The following is an 18,476-nucleotide window of genomic DNA, read 5'->3' as shown; positions in this document are numbered from 1 at the left end:
CCTATATAACCTGGAAAGTCACTTGGCAGCTAAAACCTCAGTTGCCTTCTGTAAGGAACTGGAGTTAATATCAACACCAATAAGACTAACCAGCATTCATGGAAGGCTGCTCTGTGTGTCAGAAGGTACTTGTAAGAATCAACTGACACGGTGTATAGTAGGTGAATTATCCCCGGTGAACGATAGCTATTAGAAGTAGCTTTTGGAGGTAGAAATAGTGGAAATACTTGTTAAAAACAAACAAACAAGAAAGCAAATGACAGCAAAAATGGGCTTCCTCCCAGGTCAGTGTCTGTCTCACCCAGCCACAGGTATTCACTGGTTTATGATCAACCCTCCGACTGTGGATGGATTCCTGCCCTGTCTCCCTTCACCTAGTTCATGTCAACACATCTTTTCACCCCAGCTCAATTGCCACCTCTTCCAGGAATCTCTCCCTGATCTCCCTCTAATCATCCCAAAGGAGCTCCACACTCCTCCCTTTGTAGCTCCTGGCCTGGGGCAATCTCACACTAGTCCTGAGGTTTGCCTGGCTCCTGTCGGGCTCTCTCACTGACTGCTTGCTTCAGGACCAGGGGTCCTGTCCGGTTTTGCTCCATATTTTATCCTTCAGGCTTAGCACGGTACCTGGTACACAGTAAAAACTCCATAAATAAGTGGGCATCGAATGAGTGGTGACCTAGTTTACTCACAATGCAGACTCTATTACAATGGCCTTCTCTAAGCTGCACTTCAGACTTGCACCTTCAGCTCCTACAGAGGGTCTGTATAAAAAAAGAAAGCATAGAAAAATATCATTTTCAATTGCTTTAACTTTAGTTCAAGGCTCTATTATGAGTCCCAAGACCCCCCTCTGAAGGGTCCCTTGTAATAAACGGTTTTTTCGAGTCGTGTGTAAGTAAAGTCTCTCTCTCCTGAGAAACTGATCTGCGTCTCCTAAAGGGAGAGCCTGTGGATGCCCCAGTGCCTTTCTTGCCCTGGCTGCCAGGACGCTCAGAGACTAATTTGGTTCCTCCTCCTAGAAAAACAACAGAAATTCTTCCCACGATGCAGGCGATTTCCAGGCACTGTTCTAAGCCTTTTGTGTGAACCAAATCATTTAAAGGTTCAAAACAATCCAGTGAGGTTAGTGCCACAGAGAAAGGCTCCAAGATAAAGGCTGCACATAACCAGGAAATGGCAATGAAGGAGTATGAACCCCAGCAGCTTGGCTCAGAAAATCTGAGCTCTTAACCTCCATGATGTGCTACCTCAACATAGCTCTGTGCAACCTGGTAGGGGTTCTTCCTTCTCCTTCCAGGGCCCTGAGTTTCATCTGTAACACACACACACACACACACACGTGCACACACATGCGCTCACTTGCTTATAAGCTGCCTCAATTTTTTCCTTGACTCCTATAAAGCAGAAGATGGAGTGGCTAACACGTAATAAAAAGAGAAAAAAAGAAGCCTCTAGGGTGTGGTGTGGCAAGGCCATTTGACCTTTAACCTCCAGCTTCTTCATCCCTACGATAAGGACCATGTGTCCAGGTTCCCTCACAGCTTTGTAGTACTTACTCTCCCATATGCCAAATACAAGGGACTGTAAAAGTTATGGCCACTCTTGCTCCAATAAACCACTGATATGGGAGCAAAAAGCTAGTGGCAGGGTGATCATGGTTGTCTAGCAGGTTAGAATCACTGGGGTCACCGTCAAATGCAGGCTGGTCCTCCCCTGAACTTGGCCCGAAGCTCATCTCCTGCGCCTTTGGGGATGGGAGGGGGCGATGAGAGTACAGTGGACGTGGGCCAGGAGAAAGGGCCCGGACGCTGCTCAGCCACTGACTTGCCTGGGGCCTCAGGCAAGGCGCTCACCCCTTTGGGTCTCAGTCTGCAAAATGAAGGCGGTGCGTCAGCTTTGGCTTCTTTCTGTTTCCTGAGGCTGGAGGAAGGTCTAAGCTGAGCTGAGCTACTCTCCTCCAGACGCGTTCCATTTGAGCCAAACTTTGCTCTCATGCTTTTTGGTCAACAATGTATGACCCAGATTCTGTGGTTTTATAAACAAAAAGTCAGGCAAGCTTAGGTTCAAGAACCAGCCCCACCACTTACCAACTGAGTGACCCTTAGCAGGTTGCACCAACCTCCCTGAGCCTCTATTTTCTCACCTGTAAAGTGGGGGTGAGAACGCAGATCTCTTAGTTGAGGAACGGTGTAACGGGCGAGCCACTGGGATGGGCCCGGGTGCCGCAGGTCCTTAGCACGTGACAGGCCCTCTCCTCCCTTCTCTTGGGCCACTGCACAGAGTTAGGACGCCTTCCACCTGTGCACCTGTGTTTTAAGCAGGGCTCGTGTATTTGTCCATTTATTCAACACACGTTTATTGAGCACCTACAATATACCAAAAGCTAGCTCTCTGTGAGCCCTAATCTCAAGTGCTTGAGATTTGACCTTAGGGAAGGGCAGCCTTCAGGTCATGCATCAGTCTCCATGTCTGACAACAGCTTCACTTTGAACTGGAGCCTATCCTGAACACTTCCACGATATTCCACGTCCGGTTCCTTCCCTCTCGCACACGATCAGACATCCCTGCCTGCACAGCCTTCCCTGCCACCGCGAGTGACAGCAAGGAGTCTCGAAATGGGGTGACTTCGTATATACACACATGCTTTGCTTTAACCTGCAAAACATCTACCCTGAGGAAGACCTCTCCAGGGCAGAGGTAGAAACTATCAAGGCAAAAACATCAGAAAGTCCAAATTCTCTGAAACATCTCCCTGCTAAAAATGGCTGGTCTGCATCCTACAGGTCCCTCACTCCTGTCTCCTCCTCTTAGCCTCCTTCTCTTCCATGTTTCCGGGGCAACTAAGCCTCCTGTCCAATTGCCATGAACAACTCCAAGTGTGAAGCACAGAGCTTCGAGAAGCAGTGTGCTCTGGAGACCAGAGGACACACTGTGCTGTGAGGTATACTCTGTACTCTGGTTTCGTTCATTCTTTCAACAACTGTTTAATGAGCACTTACTACGTACCAGGCTCTGGTCTAAGTGCTGGTGTTCTCTGCAAAGAATAAAACAGGAAAAGTCTCTGCCCTCAGGGAGCTTTCATTGGAGTAGAGGAGACAGATGCTAAACAAATTAACATAGAACTATGTAAGTTCCGGTAGCTGATAAAGTTCCAGTAAAAGAAGAAAACTAAATCAGGGTGAGTGATAGTGAAGAGAGGAGGATGCTGTTTGAGCTACTGTAATTGGGAAGATGTTTCTGAAGAGATGCCACTGCAGCAGAGAACTCAGTGAAGTGAGGGCGCGGGGCCAGGCAGATACCTGGGGGAAGAGCCTTCCAGGCAGAGCAGCAGGTGCAAAGGCCCGAGGGTGACATGTGCCGGGAGCATCCCACCATTTACTAGCTGAGTCAGATCCTGCCCACTGGGACTCAGTCCCAAATCACACTTTTAGAATCTCTCCTGGGTCCCTGGGGCTAGAAGCCCGCAGACCACATTCCCAGGACTCCGTGCTAGCCCACTCCTGTTAGAGTCCCCCCATAAGAGGCACTGATGTGCACCGAAGACAGGAGGAAAAAGACTTTCTTCTGCATCTGGTTGAACCTCTGGCACCGTGAGCGGTGGCAGCTCCTGCTCAGTCTCAGAGACAGAGGCTCTTGCGTCCCCCCTGGCGATGACACCCGCTACATTCGTGCCAGCAGCTCTAGCATCTGCTCTGCGGCGGAGATGGGCTGCCTGTGGATTCAGCGAGGAGGGAGGACTCGGGGCTCGAGCCTGAGTGGTGACCCTGGGGGACCCAGCCTGCTCCTCTGCCCCAGCACCTTGGCAACAGGTCCTGCATTCCACGCCTCTCTGTCTGAAATTTTATTCCTATTATTCCTGTGTCCTGAGGGTGACATTGACCAGTGTATCGACCTGCTCAGGGACCATGACGTCATCTCCCTGAATCTCTCTGAGTCTTAGTCTCCTCATCTGTATAATAAGGAGTAGAAACTTTGTAGGCCTTTTTTTTGGGTGAGGCTTAAGGCAATGGCTGCAGTATACATACCTCTGTTAGTTTCCCATGGCTGCTGTAACAAATTACCACAAATTTAAAACTTCGGGGCTTAACACAATGCAAAGTATCATCTTACAGTTCTGGGGGTCAGAATCTGAAAAGGGTCTCACTAGACCGCAAGCAAGGTGTTGTCAGGGCTGAGTTCCTTCTGGAGGCTCTAGGGGAGCCTTGCCTTTTCTGGCTGAGGCTGCCTGCTTTCCTTGACTCATGGCCCCTTCCTCCATCTTCAAAGCCTGCGCAACCTTGGGCCAAAACCTTCCCATACAGCTGTCTGCAGGCTCTCTTCTGCCTTACTTTTCCACTTATAAGCATCCTTGTGATTACACTGGGCCCACATGGATAACCCAGGATAATCTCTGCATCTCAAAGTCAGTCGACTAGCAACCTTCATTCCACCTGCATTCTTAATTCCTTTGCCACGTAACTTAACCTGTTCATAGTTTCTAGGAAGTAGAGGATGTGGACACCTTCTGGAGGTGGGGGCATCATTATTCTCCCTCCCACACTAGCACACGATAGAAACTCATATGATAGAAACCATTTTGAGCCCATTTTATTTAGTGCCATCTCACTGCCCCTTGGGTGGGAACAGGACACTCCAGCAATGGCATTTGTGACCACCCTGTAGTGTGAGCCCATGAGTGGTAGCAGACCCTGGGTGCCTGTTTTCCAGGAGCCCTGGGCGCAACCCGAGATCCTGCCCCAATGTGCCAGATCCTGACCACGGAGCCTGCAGCTGGACCAGCCTATAGAAATTAACTCGTCCATCCTGATTACACAGGTGGGGAAACCACAGCCCAGAGAAGCAGCACAGCAGGACCAGGGCTCCTGATGCCAGCAAGGGTGTAACACCGGATTCTGGGGTCTCTCTTGGTGCCTGCTGTCTATAAGGGCTTGACAAGACTGATACCCAAGAAATAATTAGCAAGGATGTTCAGAGGATGCACCTGCTGTTCCAGGAGTCCCACGGCCGATCATTCCTAGCTGCATCTCCCTGGCAGACCGCTCAGGCAAAGCTGATGAGTCCCGGAGCCCAGCTCTGGGACTTGAAAGTCTCTATTCCACTGCTTCCGGCAGGGAGCTCTGTGGCTCATAAAATATTTAAAAGGACATTGTTGCTATTTCATTAAACACCCAGTGTACGAAGAACGAGTTTTGGGATATCTGGGGATCTGTTTGGGGATGTGTTCTGTGCCCACCAAGCACATTCATGAATTCTTCATCTCTGAGTCCCGAGAGTGGGTAAATGTCTTCTGCTGCCCCCTCCTAGAAAGTGGGGTGATTCTTGTAGAACCCTCAGCATTCGGGCCCCGTGAGACGTGAGGTGACAGGTAACTGGCAAGAATCTCCCTCTGGGAGTCAGGGGCCCTGGCATTTGAGCCCCTGCTCCATGGATGGTCAGGTGGCAGGGACGGTGAATGCCAAACTCCTCTGGGTTGAGTTGCTCGGCTGTGGGAAGGAGAGGCCAAGCTGCCTTCTCCCTGCCCAGGAATTTGGTGAGACTCACTATTTTTAATGACTTTCACAGGTGAATGCTCTTCAACAGTTTGGACCACGCATTCAAGTCCTTGATTTTTTTAATCTATTCGGCACGCAGCTAAGTGGAAGTCTATGTTGGATGCCGGGGAAGGGGGAAGGTAGGGGGTGTGATGCTCAGCACTCAAGGAGATGCGGTCCCTGCCAGGGAGAGTGACATAAACAGCAGGTGACTCTACTGTGTCACCAGTACCAGCGTGAGATGACTAGGGGAGTGAGGGATGGGGTAGGGCTGAGACGGTCAGTGTTGTGTGTCAACTTGGCTGGGCCACAGAAAGCAGATATTTGGTCAAACACCAGTTTAGCTGAGGGTGACATTTACATCAGTAGACTTTGAGTAAAACAGATGGTTCTCTGGAATGTGGGTGGGCCTCACCCAATCAGGTGAAGGCCTTAAGAAGTAATGACTAAGGTCCCTGAGGAAGAGGGAATACTGCCACCAGATGGCCTCCAGACTCGAGATGCAGCATCAGGTCTTCCCTGGGTCTCCAGCGCCCACAATCACATGTGCCAATTTCTCAAACTAAATCTCTCTCTCTCCCTCTCTACACACACACACACACACACACACACACACACACACACACATACACACACACCATATTGGCTCTGTTTCTCTGGAGAGCGCTGACTAGTACAGGGGCCACCCTGACCACCTTGGGACCCCAGGGAAGACGTCACTCTGTCTCACTCCTCCTCTGAGTGCACTGTTCTAGAGGCGTGTGGCCTACCACACAGTGGCGGCAGGAGGACGTGTTCACAGACCCCCAACTACAGGGCTGGATCTGACCAAGGGCCACAGCCCCTGGGCTCTGTAATCCCTCACCCCGGGTGTCCAGGCCAGGCTTTGGGGGGCAGCTCACAGCCACTGGCGGAACACAGCCAGGCAACTAAGGTGGCCTTGCTCCTGGGACACACACAGGGCTCCTCTGGGGCTGACCTTGGCTGGAGGATGTGTCAGGGCCTTGCCGAACCTTCCCTGTCCTGTGCAGCACCTAGACCCTTCTGCCCAAGCCCTGTCCCTCTCTTCTCCACCGGGGGTTGGTCTGGTCCCATGCCTATGATCTCTCTACCTCCCCTGATCCCTCCACATTCCCTTCACATGCACTTATGCCAATAAGTTCCTGCCCACTGGTCCACCTGGTGTCTGCTTCTTAGAGGACCCCGACTGACAGTTGGCAGCCCAGACACTGAATTCAGAACCCCTCAGTGGGCTGCACTGAGCCTCCTGGCATAAGTAGGAATAAGCTGGGCAAGAAGGAAGGACAAGCATCTTCAACGAGACGTCCATCTCCTGGCCTCTCCACAGCCCTTTGAGACAGGTCTGGTATGACAAGATGACATGGAAGGTCTTCCCAAGGCCCAGGACCTCTCTGCATGACCCCAAGTTCTCGGCTGTGTCCAGGATGCTCATGGCCTGTATGGGCAGTTGTTTCCTTCCCTTCCTGGACAAGGACCTACCTGATAAAAAACAAGTGTTTGTTGACTGACTGTTTTGGCCACATGCTTATAATGACCACAGCCGTTGCTGCTACAGCGTTTTTGCACACTGCAAATTATTCTCACATCCATGATCTTATTTCATCATCCTTCCGGTCCCTGGAGATAGGCATTTGTGCTGTTCCCATTTCACAGATGAGAAAACTGAGCCTCATCTGAGACGATGGGCAACTTTCCTGGGCTCACAGGGCTATCGTGTGGAGAAGCAGAGACTGGAACCCCAGAGGCTGGGCTCCTTCTTTGGAGTCCACATACTATGGCTTCCAAAGAGCCTGGGAGCATCAAATAGAAGCAGTGATGTTACCGGTATAAAGAAGGAAAGAAAAGTGTGTAAACTTAACGGCTGACACCAGCATGTCTTTCATGGAAAGAACTGTCTTCACTGAGAAAAATATTTTGATAAGTGCCTAGAGTAGGAGGGTTTGCTGAACGTTTGCATGGCGGCTGGCTCCAGCTTCAGAAGGGAGGGAAGCTGTTCCACACACTAGAAGAAGAAGAAATTGGAGCTCAGGGGCCCTCTGAGCAGGCAGAGCGGGCGAGCAGAGATAAGAGGGGAAAACAGAGGCTGGTGAGAGGCAGGAAGTCGGGCACCTTGGGTAGCGCGCCCCTCCGGAAACCCTCCAGTGATCCTGTGGGCGTGACGGCTGCTGTGCCGTTTGAGGAAACCAAAGTAGGTGCTGAAGTTCAAGTTGGGGTTATTAGGCTGTAAGACAGGGCAGCATGCAGGAATGCTGGTGCCCAAGACAGCTTGAAGCCCAGAAATGCTCAGGACTTCAGAGACACTTGAAGAAGCCTTTGAACATCCTCATGCTGTGGAATTGAGGGGATAGGCAATTCCTCCCGGCACTGAGGGGCACGGGGACCCCCCCCAGCAGACCCGGGGGCTGCACAAGGATGGCACCGACCACAGGCACAACGTAGAAAACATCCTTTGCTTTCCTGGAACCCTCTGTGATTCTCTAAATTTAAAGTGAGTGTAAAATAACAAATGTTGGCAAAGGCGTGGAAAAAAGGGTACCCTCATACACTGTTGGTGGGAATGTAAATTGGCGTAGCCATTGTGGAAAATCATATGGAGGTTTCTCAAAAAACTAAAACTACCATATGACCCAGCAATCCCACTCCTGGGTATATATCCGAAGAAAAACAAAAACCCTAATTCGAAAAGATACATGCACCCCAATGTTCCTAGCAGCATTATTTACGATAGTCAAGGTATGGAAGCAACCTACGTGTCCATCGACAGATGAATAGATAAGGAAGATGTGCTATATACATACAATGGAATACTACTCGGCCATAGAAAAGACTGAAATTTTGCCATTTGCAGAAACACGGATGGACTTGGCGGGTATTATGCTAGGTGAAATAAGTCAGACAAAGACAAATACTGTATGATCTCACTTATATGTGGAATCTAAAAAGTACAACAGACTAGTGAATAAAGCAGAAAAGAAGCAGATTCACAGATACAGACAACAAGCTAGTGGTTACCAGTGGGGGAGGGGCCTTAAAGGGGTGGGAGAGGGTGAGTACAAACTATCAGGTGTAAGATAGGCTACAGGGATGTACTGCACAACACAGGGAATAGAGCCAGTATTTTGTAATAATTTTTAATGGAGTGTAACCTTCAAAAAATTGCATGAAAAATTTAAAAAGTAATCTATGCAAGAAATTAAAAAACAAAAAAAATAAAGTGAGTGCAAGTGGTTAACTCTCAGTCTCTCGCTCTTTGGAATGAAGATGTGCCTTTGTGCTCTGGGAGCTTGGGGCTTTCACACGGTGGTTTCTGAGCTGTGTTTTGCTGCTGCTGTGGACCCCTGGGTGTTTTGTAGGAAGGTGCCTGTCTCCCTGGACTGCTAGTCCTTTGCTCTGCAGCCTGTCTCATCAGCGGGCTCTCCAGCCAGGGAATGCAGAGCCCTGGGAGACAGCTCGTCCAGGGGCAAAGTGGGGAGATGCTCAGAGGTCACTCATCGCTACACCGTATAAGTGAAGGCAGAGTGACAACAGGGGCGGGCCCTGGTCTTCCAGGAGCAGGTGACTGTGCTGTTGGGGGGCAGAGATAAGACCTCATAGGGACTGCATCTCCTTCTTCTGCCACGTCCCTCTGCTGGGTCCAGAAGATGGTGCCATCTTTCTAGTTGGCAAGTGTGAGCCCAGGGCACTAAACGGCCCCCTTCTCTCTTTGGTGTCTCCAGGTGGACACAGTGTGGCCGTAAGCCTCTAGGCAAGAGCAGGGCCTGGGAGGGGCTGACCACCCCAGGGCGTCCTTCAGTTGGTACCTTGGTACCTTGGGTGACCACCTGGGTACTTGGCTTGGGTTTTGGTGGATGCATTTGGGGGGCAGGAAGCTTCAAGAGGACCAGCTCACCTTGCACATCCTCCCTTATCAAGAGCCCACCCAGCACAGAGCACAGCAGAAATCTCTATCCAGGCCAGCCTTCTTCCCTTCCTGTCCTACTTACCTCTATTCTTTCCACACTTTTGTGATCACATGGATTTATTTTATGTTCTATTTTTTCCCCACTGAGCATTATGTACTAAGCACGCTTTCACCATGCTACAATCATCTTATAACTGTTTGTTACATAAGTGAATCAAGTTGGCCTGGGGATAGGATTTTTAGTTTCGAATACAGATGTGCAATCACTGACTTAACTGTTCTCTGATGCAATCAGCACATATCTGGAGTTCAACCCTGGCTCAAATACAGAAAATCACAATATGGCAGTGCACATTTTCCTGGCCCTTAAACCTAGCGACCAATGGATCAATTATTTTTTGCTTATTTTATTTGTCTCTATGTACATGCTGTGTCTTACAATTAGAAATACACTCAAACATACACTAAAGGCATCATACTGCCCTCTAGTGAATTCAGGACTGGAGTGAGGCAAACTGAGTTTGAACCTCATTTCTGTCTCTACTGGCCGTGGGACTGCAGGCAAGGGGCTCAACTTCTGAGTGTGGGTTTCCTATCTGCAGTCTCTGAGTTTCTGGAGACTTGTGATATTGGAGACAATAAAAGCAAGGCACTGGACTTTGAGCAAACGCTTGATAAATTATAGCAAGAGAGTGGTGCGTGGGAAAGAAAAAACTTTAAAAGCTTCATGCAGGGCTTCCCTGGTGGCGCAGTAGTTGAGAGTCCGCCTGCCGATGCAGGGGACACGGGTTCGTGCCCCGGTCCGGGAAGATCCCACATACCGCGGAGCGGCTGGGCCCATCAGCCATGGCCGCTGAGCCTGCACGTCCAGAGCCTGTGCTCCGCAACGGGAGAGGCCACAGCAGTGAGAGGCCTGTTTCCCCCCAAAAAAAAAAAAAAAAAAAGCTTCATGCACACAGCCCTTTCACTCAGTTATCTGTTATAAATGGAAATCAGAATGCCCAACAATTTTGAGAATTCAAGTTAAAAAATGTTTAAACTACATTTAAAATGAAGGTAAAGTCATAGTTCAACCGGAACTGATTTTCCTTGCTTAATGTGATGTCTGAATTTCCTGTGCTGCTCTAATAAATCATCACAAATAAATCACCACTAGGCTTAAATCGGTACAAACTTATTTGACAGTTCTTGAGGTCAGAGGCCCAAAATGGGTCTCACTGGGCCAAAATCAAGGTGTCATCAGGGCTCTGCTCCCCCTGGGGGCTCTAGAGGATGGTCTGTTCCCTGGCCTTTTCCAGCTGCTAGATGCTTCCTGCATTTCCTCGGCTCCTGGCCCCTTCCTCCACCTTCAAAGCCAGCAGCACAGTATCTTCAACCTGTCTCTGACTCTTAACACCTGCTTCTGTTCTCACAGCTCCTTCTCTGACCCTGACTCTCCTCCTCCCTCTTTCACTTATAAGAAGACTTGTGATTACATTGGGTTCATCCAGATAACCCAGGATAATTTTCCCTGCCTCAAGACCCTTAAATTAATCGCATCTGCAAAGTCCCTCATGCCATGCAAGGTGACATTCACAGGTTCTGAAAATTAGGATGTGGACATACTTGGAGGCCATTATTCTTCTGCCCATCCATGATAATATAAAAACAATAATAAGGAAACATGTTTAAGGCACAAACATGGGGGTGGGTAAAAGCAGCCTCACAGATAAATCCACGTGATGGTCCCCCCCTGTAAACATGATGGAAATGTCATGGAAAAAGACAGGAAAAGCTCAGGTATAAATGACGATTGATTTTTTAGAGAGTTGTGGGTGATTTTTGCCCAACATTAAACACATTCTCCATTCCCAGAGCAAAAGATTTCAAATCACTTTATCCATAGAATCCCTTTCTTCAAATGCAAGGTCATGCAGAAATTCACACGGCAAAAGCAAACCATCTCCTTTTGATGTGAACAATCCTTTACAGTTTGCAAAGCCCTCCTCCCACAAACACCACTGTACTTGAACTTGTCTACCTTACCCAGGGGCAGGACAGTTGTGATGTTTCCCTTCTTAGGAATCAGGAAACCAAGGCCTAGAGGACACTGGTGGGCCTAGAGGGTCTTGATTAAGCTGGACCTTCTGCCTACTTCCATTGGCTCTTCCCATTCCTGCCTAGTGCTCAGACACCTCCAGAAATGAGAACTCCCCGCCTCCATAAGTGGCCTATTCCATTCTTACATCTCCTGTCTCATGGTGAATCAAGCCCTTCCTCGCTGTGGCTTCTCCCATTTGGTTCTCAATCTATCATCCGAAATAAGGCTGTTTTCTGTTCCCCTTGACAGCTTGTCAATGGTTTGGTCATGCCCCTGGGTCTTTTCTTCCTTAGATGGAACTTGGAGAAGGTGGAGGCAGCTACGACGGCAGCCCTCTTGAGCCATGAGTGGGAAGGAGATTGGGGGGGGGTGGAGGAGACTCACATCATGGTGAGTCCTTTAGAGCAGAGACCTGAGACCTCTAGTTTGTACCTGCTCTTGATCTGCTACCCCATGGAGGGTCCATGCAGGTCCAAGGGCCTGGACCTCCAACCTGGCCAGCCTGAGGAATCTCTGTTCTTTTTGAAGACAGGTGTCGCAATGGTTTGGAAAAAGCTTGTATTTTCAATGCACCTCTAGCATGAATCCACTTGAATATACTTTATTCTTGCCTTAATAAAAACCAGACTCCTTGTGACCAAGGTAATGTACTTCAGCCCCTAGCACAAAAGGGAATGAAGTCAGCTGTCTGTCATAAGGGCCATTGTTGGGGCTCACTTCTGTCCATCTGGCATGTGACCTTGCCTCCTGAATGTTTCTGGCCATCTCTGGACTGCAGAGCAGTCCCTTAATCCAGCTCGGGCCGCCGAGGCAGTTGCCCAGAGCATCCACGGACAAGGGGCGCGATGGCATCCCCTAAGGCACAAAGGCAGCATTGGAAATGCAATGATATGCAGGCCAGAATGTGGTTGACAGTCCTTGTGGGTGGGGGTGAGACGACCGTAGGGGTGTTCAGGAATGACAAATGAAGGCAGCTCCCACTAAATTCGGGGCTTTTACTGGCTCACCGGGTGCAGGCAGCTCATGACCAGCGCTCACGAGGCCTCATCTCTAAATACACATCAAACAGCTGTTTAAGCAGCGCCACCTTGAAGGAATCGTGAGTTAGCCTCCGGAGTGCACGAAATGCCTCAGTCTGGCTGGTCCCAGCCAATGGGTACTTGAGTTGCTTTCTTTCCAGACAGTGGCAGAGCCGGCTGGTGGCCAGAGGCTATTACTCATTCTCCCCTCCTCCTTAGGAGCAGGGCCCGACTTTCTGTGACAACAGTGCACTAAAGGACTACATTTTCCAGCCTCCTTGGCAATTAAGAGGGGAAACATGATCACATTCTGACCAAAGGGACCTAGCAGACGCGTGTGAGCCTTCAAGGAGACTTATTAAAATAGAAGGGCAAGTAATCCCTCCTTCTCACCCTGCTCCTCTTGGCTGGAAAGCAGATATGATGGCAGCCACTTTAGACCACGAGGCAACCTGGGAATCTAGAGATGAAGGGCTCGAGGCAGATGGAGAGATGAAAGGAACAAGGTCCCTGACACCATGAAGAATTGTAACAGCCTTAGTCCGCCTACCTTCAACCTTTTCTTATGTGAGAGAGAGAAATAAACTTCTATTTTGTTTAAGACACTATCGTTTGGGTTTTCTATCATAAGGTGGCTGACCTTAATCCTGATATGTACAACTTTCTCTCAAAAAAACCAAACCAAGGGCTTCCCTGGCGCAGTGGTTGGGAGTCTGCCTGCCGATGCAGGGGACACGGGTTCGTGCCCTGGTCCGGGAGGATCCCACATGCCGCGGAGTGGCTGGGCCCGTGAGCCATGGCCACTGAGCCTGCACGTCCGGAGCCTGTGCTCCGCAATAGGAGAGGCCACAACAGTGAGAGGCCCATGTACCAAAAAAAAAAAAAAAAAAAAATTGTACAAAAAAAAAAAAAAAAAAACAAGAAAAAAAACAATAGCAGCCAATAACGGACAGTCTTCTTTTTCTATTCAGGTCTAGCCAGTAACTGGCTTCTAAACGCCATAGAAACACACTCCCTCCCATCCACAAAACAACAGCAATAAAAAGCATTGCTGTTTTATTTACCTGGGGGTTGAGGTCTGAGCTCTCTGTCAAGTCTATATGCCTGATCAGGGTCTGGTGACAAAAATACAGACCATGGGGGCTGGGATGACAAAGCATTACCGGGAAGGAGCATCCAGAGGTATCATTCCTTCATGGTGATGAGCATATATTACTTTTTTCTCTTGCCTGTATCTTTTTCTTGAAGCCATCCTCCTGTACTCTCTATAATTCTACTAGAGATGTCAATCAAACCTTGCAGCCCTCCATCCCCCAATCACCAGACTGGATAGTAACCCAGACTGGTCAATTCTGGGAATTCCCATCAGGGAATTCTAACTCCTGGGGCTGATTAGCTGATTCAAAGCCTGAAAAACTGCTTGTGCTTTTCGCTTCCTCTCTGGGACCTCTGTGCTTGCTGTGAGAATATGCCTGAGCTAGCCTGCTGGAGGATGAGGTACATGGAACAGAGCTGAGCCATCCTGGATCAGCTGGCTGACCACCAGATATGTGAGAGAGCTTCTGCTGAGACAAGAGTTGCAAGGGCAAGCCCTATCAAGATTAACAGAGTAACTGCCATTGTCTTCAGCCAGTGAGTTCCGAGGTGGTTTGTTACGCAGCATTATTATGGTAATAGCTAACTGCTACAGGGTCCTTTCTACCAAATTACCAACAGACTGGGCAAGGTGTATCTCCCATGGTGCCAAACAAGGTGGCAGGTAATAGAGTGTGTTTTATTTATGCTCATAGGTTCCAGAGCAAGACTTTCAGAGTTCAAATCCCAGCACTGCCATTTGCTAGCTTTGTGTCTTTGGTTAAGTTATCTTGTCCTCAGTTTTGTTTTGTTTTTGTCTTAAAACGGGAGTAATAATGCGATCTACTTTCCATGGTTGTTGTGAGGGTTTAACAATCTAACAAATGTGAAGTGCTTAGAATGAAATGTTCTCAATGCAGATGAGCATTGAGGAGTGTGTCTGCCTCCTGTAACTAGATGCCCCCTTCACCTCCTGGAAGGCTGGAAGACCACCTTATACTCTCCTCTCCCCACCACCTGGCAGAGCACCCAGCACAGTAAATATCCATTGTTTGCTGAATGCCTGGAGTGAACTTAGCACTTTTATTAGTATAGATGCAGGTTTCAATGTTCTATTTCAACCTAAGGCCAACATCTTTGTTCTTTTTATAAAGCGTACATGTAATATTTATCATTTTTTACAACTGGCCTTCTCTCTCACTCCCTGTTGTGCTATGAAATAAATCTTTTAAGCCTTCTGTGCTGTCTGGCATTTGTATGCACTGCCCGTTCTGACTGTACTTAATTGGAACGTTTCCCAGGATTTCCTCCCCAGTGGAGCCAGATGGGCATCCTCACATGCCAGGAGATCAAGATGGAGGAATTGCTGTCTTCTAACAACCTATAACCTAGTTGCTTTTGGAAATTAGATCCCATTGGCTCCTTCTCAGCTGCCTTCATTTTACTCCAGAGCCTCCAACCATCTGACCATCAGCCTTCTTCCCTGAAGCCTGACTTTTGGATAGGTTGCCTTCCCAAGGGCCCCATGGGAAGCCCCGTAGACCACTACCCACTTGTGTCCCTCTGTGCGTGAGGGTGGTAGGAGGGAAATCACCCCTGGGTTCCAGTCCTTCTTTTGTCACTTACTGGCTATGAGATGGGGGAGGAGCTTTAACCAGGGTCCCCTGTGGGCTTCTGGGGGAGGGGGCTCAAGTCCCATCCCCACCACCATGCTCCACAAATTTTGTGTATTTGGGCGTCTACCTAAGAAAGATCTGTCCTTTCCATCAAATTTTAAAGGCCTCTAGAAACCAGAAACCATATAACCACAGCCCTGGACAAATCATTTCACCCCTGTAAGCCTCTGTTCCTAAGTAATGATAATGTTCTCTGATTTCATGCTATAGAAATGTCGTAAATGAGGAAACAGATCTGAACTACAAACTGCTGGACAGACATAGGCAATTATTAATATTTCATTATGACACGTCAATTCAGAACATACTTAGGTTGTTCGGATTTTAAAAGATGTGGCACAAATTATAGTGAGCTCAGGACTACATATAATTCTCAGTTTTTTCTTGGATGTGGACATTTGGGAAATTTAGATTAGAGGACAGGATATGGATAATAAGAACCTGGACAGAGTCCTCAGTAATAATGACAGCAGGTAATACTGTGGACCATATAGATATAGATATCATCTAATTTAATCCTTACAACAAGCCCACGGGGGAGGCTTATATCATTTCCTTTTTACAGATGAGGATTCTGAGAATCAGAACGGTGAACAGAATTGGTCAAGGTCAGACTGCAGAGCTGGGATGTGAAGGCAGCACTAGTTATTCCCAGCCCTCATGCTGAACCTCGGAGCTGCCGACCAAGTCTTGTTTTATAAAACTAAAAGAATGGGTATGCTATTGTTCATTCTACATTGTCTGTCTCCAGGCAAAATGATTTTGCCTTTTCCGGGCTGTAGAAATATCTCTGATTCTGAAAGCTCTACTTTGAATCTGGCCCAGAAAGCTACACAAGATGACTGCCAAGCCCCACGTGGGCCTCATGCTTCCCTCCTGTAAAATGGGTATATTTCTGTTCCCTTGCAGGGCTAATGGGAATGGTCCAGTGGGTCTTGTTGCAGAGGCCCCACGCTGGTGTGATGCGAGGGCTCATTCTGTGCTTGTATGTTCCCTTTCCTTGCATGTGAATGTTAAGATGGGAAATCTGATCAGTGAGGACGAGAGGAGCAGAGGGAGGGCCGGGATAGACTTAAACCACTAAGAAATATGCAGCATCTCTGGGGTTGGGACAACCCGAGAGGTGATCACAGAGAGACACTGAGCAGAGGTGAGCAGACCTGGGCCTTATCCTACTCTGTCCTGGCTTTTCCAGGCTCCCTGCTGCTAACCGTAAAATTGTCACTTGCTATCTGGTTCTACAGGGATTAAGTCACTAGCCACTGCAGTCGCTGACCTTCAACAGCCCCTGAAAGGAGTTCTGGGCAAGGATCAGGAATGAGGCGCTCTGTGCTCTGGGAAAAACTGGTAGAACAGGGCTTCAGAGAGATATTTTCAGGAGAAGATTTTATGAGCTGAAATTTCTTGCATCTCCTCATATCTAGAAAAGCACTAAAATCATTAATGGTGACATGTGCTCGTGACCAGCAGCAGCCTTCTGCCAAAATGTGTGCTTGACTGTACGCACCCCTTTCGCTGAAATCATATATACTGACACTCCCACACCTCTTTGGGCGGCCTCTCAGAGCTATCTGAGATGCTGTCTCCCAGGCTATAGTCCTCATTTTGCCCCAAATAAAACTTAACTCACAACTCTCATGCTGTGCATTTTTTTCAGTTGACACTTTGATCTGTGTCCCCACTCTGGGCCGCCCATAGCAGGCTGTGGGGAAGATGAAACGGGATAGGGTGTCCTAGGGCACCCAGCATGCCCTGCAGCGCTGACCCCTGTGAAGAGGCCAGAGCCACACGGACCAGACAAAGCGGCCCCTACCTTTCTCAGCTCCTGCCTGGTCGTGCTTCTCAAAGATCAGGTAGCGTGGGCTCTCAGGGAGAAAGGGCAGGCTCACCAGCTGGACCAAGACGGGGACGGCAATCACCCCAAACAGGTACGGCCAGGTGCTCTCCTGAAGGGAGAAGAGGGGGCCGGTGAATGATGAGGACTTCAGTCATTATTTGGGGGCTAGGCCCCTGGGCCAGGCAGCTTCTGCTGTCTGCACAGGGTCCCTCTGCACAGTGTGAGCCCCAGGAACAAAGGCTGGGGAGCAACTGGACACTGGTTTTGTTAGGGAACCATTGACTGAAACCGCCCGCCTTGGCCAAGCATGATAATGACCGCTTGCATGAGTTGTCTCACACAGGAGGTCCTAAAACTAAATGGGCGAATTCGGGAGGGGCCAAAAGGAGGGAGGAGATGCCAGCCCATAATAAGTCCTGCCAACCTTCCAGAAACCCTCATGCTGGAATCCATCTTGGCTGAGAGATGCGCACTCCGCCAGGAAGGACCCTGAGTCAGACCTCGTATGGGCACAAGCAAGATGATGATTGGCCAGAGACAACCCGGAAACCAACCCCATTGCCCTAAACCCTGAGACTGCAACACAGGTGGCAGAGCAGTTCTCCTGGGTTCCCTTACCCTGCTGCTCTCTGCCTGGGCACCCCTTCCCAATAAAGTCTTTTGCTTTGTCAGCACGTGTGTCTCCTTGGACAATTCATTTCCGAGTATCAGACAAGAGCCCACTTTCGGGACCTGGAAGGGGTCCCCCTTCTGGGAACAGTTTAGCACCAGGCCCACGTGTTTGGTATCTCCATGCAGGGGGTTGGTGAATCCTCAGAGCCACCTGACAGGCGGTTACCTGAAGGGTGACTCCAAGAAGGTGCAGTTCGGGGAAGCCAAAAGCTGGCCAACTCAGAGGCCCCTGGGGCATCAAGTCTGGCCTGAAGCGGCTCAGCTATTTCCTGGTTGTGTGGCCTTGGAAACATTCTCACGGCCCCTTGGAATCCCCTTCTCCTCACCTGGGGAATGGGGACAGCCACAGGCACCCCTCAGGCAGGCGTGAGAGTGGGATCAGATGATGCTTTCACTGTGAGGCCTGGCACCCAGTAGGTACACAGAGGAAACTACTACTATGCGGGTGGCACCACCCAGACGCCTCCGAGGCCCAGGATATCCGACCCATCTTGCTCCTGTCAGTGAAGGACGTCTGGAGCTTTTCCACGTCCCCAGGGAAGTGAGGGTGGGCCTTTGGGCACAGCTCGCCCCTGAGGTGGGGGAACTTGTCACTTCCCACCGGCTGTGAAAGGCAAGCAGGCAACACCCACCATTCAAGAGGCATTTTGAGTCCCTTCACC

General features: G+C 49.4%; 1 protein-coding gene across 1 annotated transcript in view; it reads right to left on the bottom strand.

The window, feature by feature from the left end:
• The window catches only part of SLC2A9 (solute carrier family 2 member 9), a 174,040-nt gene that overhangs the window by 84,756 nt on the left and 70,808 nt on the right, over positions 1 to 18,476 (bottom strand). Inside the window, 1 exon segment of the mRNA XM_024741797.1 lies at positions 17,119 to 17,251. Within this exon segment, the coding sequence (XP_024597565.1) occupies positions 17,119 to 17,251 (133 nt within the window).

Source organism: Neophocaena asiaeorientalis, unplaced genomic scaffold (genome assembly GCF_003031525.2).
Source record: "Neophocaena asiaeorientalis asiaeorientalis breed wild unplaced genomic scaffold, Neophocaena_asiaeorientalis_V1.1 scaffold218, whole genome shotgun sequence".
NCBI classification, from domain to species: Eukaryota; Metazoa; Chordata; class Mammalia; order Artiodactyla; family Phocoenidae; genus Neophocaena; species Neophocaena asiaeorientalis.
The sequence above is the reverse complement of the archived record's forward strand: the minus strand, read 5'-3'. Positions and strand labels throughout refer to the sequence as shown.